Genomic DNA, 5,816 nt, shown 5'->3' on the forward strand with positions numbered 1-5,816 from the left:
CTTGCTAGAAAGAAATGAAATACTAAGCTTTACAAGCCAGAGTGTGCAAACCAAAATAAATTGCCTGTTTGAATTGCAATTTCTGTGTTAGATAACGGATGTTGGGTACCCACAATAACTTGCATATTACAGTGACATTCAGATCCAAAAACTAAGTAGCTGAAACACTATCAGCTATGTAACACAACAGTGGGAAAACTGTATTTGCTGTAATATGTAGCATTTCCTAAAATTGTGCAGCACTTTTCCTTATTGTTCTCTGTTTCATTATTTCACAGAACATCATTTTCAAGATGTGACAGAAGCAAAAGTATCCACTAGGTGTCACCGTGGAGATGTGTTTTAGATTTGATAACCTAGATACAATTCATGCACAATGGACTACTTGCACTAACACTTCCGCGTTCTATGTAGTCCTGCTCCAGTGCTTCCGGTGCGGTTAAACCATGGCGACGTTCTACACTCGATGCCTACAAGAGCTCCCAAAATTGAACATCACCGATGTTCATCGGATTTGCAGAGTGACGACTACCCCCGCCAGCAAATTAGATAAAGGATTTAAGTTATATGCTGCATCATATATACACAACTACGAAGGTAAGAAAACGTAAATTAACCGACAAAGAAACGCTAGCTAACGTCAAATGCAAACACTACGTTACTCCGCTATGTCCTTCATTTGATGTCAGTTCTCTACATTACATGTTTTCTTAAACGGTGTTTTATGTCGTCCTAAACTATAGTTGAGGTTTTCTTAACTAATGTCACTTTTGTTGTTAGACACTGTTATATTAGCGTTAGGTAGTTGGCTAACTATGGAGGTAGTTAACTACCTAATGCTACTCTTGCTAAGTGTAAAATATATATGTTTAAGACATGCTGAAATGAGTAATACAGAAATAATGCTAATGGTACTTGTATCTTTATTCAGTGTCCAATAAAGACAGGTTGTCAGGGGAGGTCGGTGTGAGAGCCCTGTGCTACAGGTCGATGAGGAAGAGTGAGGCACCACACAGACTAAGTGTAGGCAGGAAGCTGTGTAAAGTTGTTAATCCCCGTTCTGTGGGGTTCAGTTCATTTAAGCATTAGTTAAGTTCATTCCTAAAGGCCCATCAACTTGAATGTTTTCCTTGTCTCCCTGCTTTATCACTCCTAATTTGACTAGTCAGATAGTTAAATCAACGTGTGTTTGGGTGATCAGAAACATTTGACAACAAGTTAATACTGCAAATATACACAATCTAAGTTATTACAGTTATCAAGCATGGTTAAGTTGTTTTAATAGGGAGAGAAGGAAACACTAAGCATTCAGGAGGGTGCGTAACCATAACACTGAACTATGTTCCTGTTCGGCTCTTCCATGAAGATGTTACATTTTTAATTTTCGTTCTTTCTTCTTAGATTAAGCTTCTGGATTCATCGCCGGTGATACTGACACATAGCCAGTGCTCCTGTGTGGCAGGCGCTGTTATGTGCAATCACACAGTGGCATTGCTCTTCCAAACAGCACACTACTCACAACTCAGAGTGCCGGTTGTCCCCCCTGTGCATAGCTGCACGGAATCTGAACAGCAATGGCACAAGCCACGGACAGTGGTAATTTAAATGAGGTTAAAGTTTTTGAATTAGTCCATGTTTACATATGAACAGCAACACCATCCATAGTAAATGTGTCTTCTGTTAGGGTGTGAGGCCAGGACCCATCAACTCCATGATCTTCACTAAGCCAGTACCAAATAGGATGGCCCAGACTGGAGTACGGTAATTACATTTGTAAAATTTGGTTTCATGTGTTACAAATGTATGTTGCTATTTTTTTCATACATACATGTGTCAGAATAGGTATTAATTTACATACAACATTACACTTTCTGAAGACGGCTAACTCAGTCATGTACATATACATCCCAGTCTCTAACTTATGCACCACTGTTTTACACCTTTTAGTTTTTAGTTTAGTTGTTGTTCAGTATAACAACCTTCTTCCTTACATTATTGTCATTGATGTTTTCTTTAGGAGTGGCTTCTACAGAGGCATGGTGGGTCCGTTACCAGATCCCTGCTTGTTCAGAATAACGGAGGCATATGCAAAATTTAATATTGAGGACAGGCCACTTGTGACCACAATGAACATGAGACCTGACAAGCCCCTTGTGGAAAGTGCCTTTGGGCTGGTGCAGGAGGGCAGTGTTCTGTCATATCAGCAGCCGGTTTTGACAACCCGGTACATCACACTACACCGCGATGCACCACCAACACCGCACTTGCCTCTGGAGGGGTATGACATCTTGCCATCAGATTGTGTGTTTGTGTGCTCAGAAGAAGAGCTTCTGCATCTGAAAAGCTTGTCTGTAACTCTGGAAATGGCTCACAAAATAGAGGAAGCTACACGTGAGCAAAGCTCTTCGTCTGAGTGGCATCAGCTCCGCAGGCCCAGAGTGACTGCCTCTAGGTTTCGGGAGGTGTGTCACGTCAGAGGCCAGAGCTCGGCCGAGTCACTAGCAGAGCGTATATTGAAGGGAACAAGGCAGACAGCAGACATGAGGAGAGGAACTGAGATGGAGCCTGCAATAGCAGCAGAGTATAGTAGGCTAATGAATGTTAACTACTCACCCTGTGGTCTGGTCATTCACCCCATTGCCCCCTGGCTTGCTGCATCTCCTGATGGTGTTGTTTTTGACCCCAATGAATACCCCCAGTTTGGCTTCGTCGAATTCAAATGTCCCAATGTACAAAACTTTATTGACTGCAAATATGTGCAGATGGAATGTGGTACCCCTAAACTAAAAAAGAGCCACGCATATTACTGGCAAGTGCAAGGACAACTGCTCATCAGTGGGATGCAGTGGTGTGACTTTGTTGTGTGGGCACAAGAGGACTACCTAGTGCAAAGAATATACATGGATATAGATGTGCACAATGCAATCAGAGAAAAGGCAGACTATTTCTTTTTTTACATATATATGCCAAGATACCCGTGTTTGAAAAAATGAACAGTGAAAACATAGCAAAAAGAAAAACAGATCCTTCAGGCTGGCTGGAACAAAATAACTGATGTTTTATTTTCAATATATTTCATGAATTCTTTTGTTGTTACATGTTACTTTTATGTGACATCAATAAACTGTTATTTAAGCAATGGCATCAATTTAATTTTTAAAAACACACATTAAAACATTGAATTTGTGCAGAACTTATTTACATGGTAAGTATTTAAAACTCCATGCCTAGCATACTGATATACATTTAGACAATAACACAACTGAACTGTAGAAAATGACAAATGGTATTTTTGATGTTACAAAAGTTCAATGTCACTTATGGTTTTAAAACGATTTAGTGATTTACTTTATAATTTTGATAAATAGTTTTGTTGAATCTGAATAGTAATAATAGTAGTATAATTAAACAGTATTATTAACATTAAACATTTGCAATGAATTTGAATTATCAATAACTGAAACTCAACTATCGGCACTCAAGTACCAGTTCTGTAATCAAGTATTGTCAGCTGAGAAGGAAGAAATTCAACTGTAGTGGCCTCAGCTGCAGGTCATTTTCCATAAGTTACTTGTACTGGCACTGGTGTCTTGGGAAAAATCCATCTTGTCTCACTTAACCCATTTTTTAACTAATGCTGTGTTCTGGTAATTTGACAGCATACATGCCACTGCAAACAGTTGGTTGATATTATAAACATGTGACATGGTAATGATGCTATCAAAAAGTTTGTTCTGTTTGATCCTCCTAATGACTTGCTCCACATGTACCCTGAGTCTGGCTATGGCCTGCGTCTCCTTAACCTGGTATGCTGGCATCTGCTTCTGCTTAGATAGAAAAGGTGGGCAGTACACTTTGCATTTACAACAATCAGTGATTAGGAAGCCCTTATCTACCATCACTGCCATGTCTTCAGTCAACTTCTCAGCAATGCCTGATTGTTTGAATAGTTCCTTGTCACTAACCGAACCAGCATACAGATTAGAGATGAATGTCACTGGACCATGTGGAGCTATGCCAACCAGGGCTTTCATCGTACAGTGGGATTTGTACGAAGAGTACATTTCACTTTGGAGAAGTGGTGAGGATGGTGTCTGACACCTCAGCTCTGTACAGTCAAGGATCATCTGGGTGTCTGAGAAATCTTTGAATTCCTCAGGGAGGTAAGCTTGCACTTCTTCACGTGTAAGCCAGATGCACTGAGACCCCAGTGCAGTGGCAAGAAAATTTGTCCATGTTGCAATAATGCGGCTCACTGTGGACTGGTGTATGTTAAATCGGTGTGCCAGGTCCCTCTCCTTCAAACCAACTGACAGGAAAACCAGGAAAAGAAAAAACTCATCAATTGGCTGTAGCAGCTGCCTCTGGAAGGTGAAAACAAAAGGGAAAACGTTACTCCTTAAGCTATGAACTAGTAAAATTATTCTTTTCTTGGCTAAATGTTTTGTAATGGTTAGGCATACCATACTGTACCATGGGGTAAACAATGAGGTGCTGTAGTGCACAGGTGTATGTATGTAAAGGATACTGAGTCTACATAATCTACATAAAGTAATGTTATTGTACATAAATACAATAACATTACACCTCTAGTTCTAACTACCAACAAACCCATAACCTACTGTTGATGTGCGTGCACGTGTCAACACTTCTTCGTTCCGATTGGCAGCTGACTTGGCTCTTGAAACCCGGATCATTTTATAGATGCAAGGCTCAATCAAAACCCAGAATGCCATCAAATGATCATAGCTTGGAAATCTATTCACGAGAGAGACATACATCATGTCAATCATTAATTAACATTACACACTGACATAAAAATAATGTGAACTGTGACAAATATGCTAATGGAATGCTGTATAAAATAGTCTGATTAAGAGTATTTGGTGTTGTATTTTACCTGTAGCATTAGGATATTGTTTAAATACTAAAGCATCTACATAAAACATACAATCAGCAGAGAAAAAGTAAATTTCTATTTTGTTTTCATTAAGACTGGAAAAACTTTCGAAATTTAACTGATGGTGACCTTGGTATATTTTAAACAGTTAGCTTGAATAGAACTTAGATGTACCTGGTATAGAATCGGATGTCAGTGTCGGAGCCAGCAAAACGCTGTAACCCAAATTCTCGCTGGACACGTAACTCCTGTATTTCCTTCCTCAGAGTCTCCACGTCTTCGGACAGGTCTTCTGCAGCTGATGCAGATATGTCCAATGCAGATGGCTCAGGGGCTGAGCAGTAGTCATGATCTCTTGTAAGACTGTGCTCTTCTTGATCGTCAGGAGGAACTAGTTCAGGGCGTCGCTCCGTTCTCTCCCAAACACTTTATAGCCATTCCACTCAAAAAGTGTTGGTACAGCACCTTTAATAAGCCGCCTTCGACCATCGAGGGTTGTTGGCTCTATGAGTTGATCACTGGCAAAGTGTCTGCAGCAGACCCTGGTGTGAGAGGTAATCGTGAAATGATCCCGGCGTATATTTACCAGCCATTGTCTTCTCAAGTCGGAATGGGTCGGAAAGGCATGAAAACTTAGTATGCCGTTAAATTTGGCTGAAGCTGAACAAAGTGGGACACAGCAATGCTCGGAGTATTTCTTCTCCTGTTTTTGAAAATGTTCTGTTTTAAATACTTTCCTTTTTATACTCATTCTGAAGCGACATTAGCATAGCTACCGATAGATAAGCAAACGTACCGGAAACGCACAAGCGGTACTATTTGGAAACGGAAATACGTCACATGCCCTAGTGCAAGTAGTCTATAGCTTAGAGCATTTCAGTTTTTTGCAAACCCTTGAGTTATTGAGGCCTTTTGT

The 5,816-nt window shown here is 40.3% G+C and overlaps 2 protein-coding genes across 4 annotated transcripts; one reads left to right on the forward strand and one right to left on the reverse strand.

The window, feature by feature from the left end:
- The first annotated feature begins 396 nt into the window (after positions 1-396).
- LOC146660227 (uncharacterized) lies at positions 397-3,129 on the forward strand. 3 transcript variants are annotated; one of them, XM_085419989.1, is made up of 5 exons: positions 397-597; positions 932-1,023; positions 1,402-1,596; positions 1,685-1,761; positions 2,018-3,129. In XM_085419989.1, the coding sequence occupies exons 1-5, from the start codon at positions 447-449 to the stop codon at positions 2,991-2,993; spliced, it is 1,491 nt and encodes a 496-aa protein (XP_085276115.1). In that variant the 5' UTR covers positions 397-446; the 3' UTR covers positions 2,994-3,129. The 3 variants fall into 3 exon arrangements, with proteins under 3 accessions (XP_085276115.1, XP_085276113.1, XP_085276114.1); XM_085419987.1 differs by lacking the exon at positions 932-1,023 and having other exon boundaries at positions 398-597; positions 1,508-1,596; positions 2,018-3,011; XM_085419988.1 differs by lacking the exon at positions 932-1,023 and having other exon boundaries at positions 421-597; positions 2,018-3,008.
- A 471-nt stretch (positions 3,130-3,600) lies between these two features.
- LOC146660228 (uncharacterized) lies at positions 3,601-5,312 on the reverse strand. Its single transcript, XM_085419990.1, has 3 exons — positions 5,075-5,312; positions 4,623-4,758; positions 3,601-4,364 (listed from the first exon to the last, which is right to left on the reverse strand). The coding sequence occupies exons 2-3, from the start codon at positions 4,734-4,736 to the stop codon at positions 3,612-3,614; spliced, it is 867 nt and encodes a 288-aa protein (XP_085276116.1). The 5' UTR covers positions 4,737-4,758; positions 5,075-5,312; the 3' UTR covers positions 3,601-3,611.
- Between the last annotated feature and the right edge of the window lie 504 nt (positions 5,313-5,816).

This window comes from Rhamphochromis longiceps, linkage group LG10, assembly GCF_057381845.1.
Source record: "Rhamphochromis longiceps isolate RC_006_pf linkage group LG10, R_longiceps_female_GT1.1, whole genome shotgun sequence".
Lineage (NCBI taxonomy): Eukaryota > Metazoa > Chordata > Actinopteri > Cichliformes > Cichlidae > Rhamphochromis > Rhamphochromis longiceps.

Excerpts from the sequence above, each read along its gene's own strand:
- LOC146660227 (XM_085419989.1), top strand. The coding sequence starts at position 447 with ATGGCGACGTTCTACACTCGATGCCTACAAGAGCTCCCAAAATTGAAC. Across the intron at positions 598-931 it reads ATATATACACAACTACGAAG|TGTCCAATAAAGACAGGTTG; the intron begins GTAAGAAAACGT and ends ATCTTTATTCAG. Across the intron at positions 1,597-1,684 it reads GGCACAAGCCACGGACAGTG|GGTGTGAGGCCAGGACCCAT; the intron begins GTAATTTAAATG and ends GTCTTCTGTTAG.
- LOC146660228 (XM_085419990.1), bottom strand. The coding sequence starts at position 4,736 with ATGGCATTCTGGGTTTTGATTGAGCCTTGCATCTATAAAATGATCCGG. Across the intron at positions 4,365-4,622 it reads CACGTGCACGCACATCAACA|AGGCAGCTGCTACAGCCAAT; the intron begins GTAGGTTATGGG and ends TTCACCTTCCAG.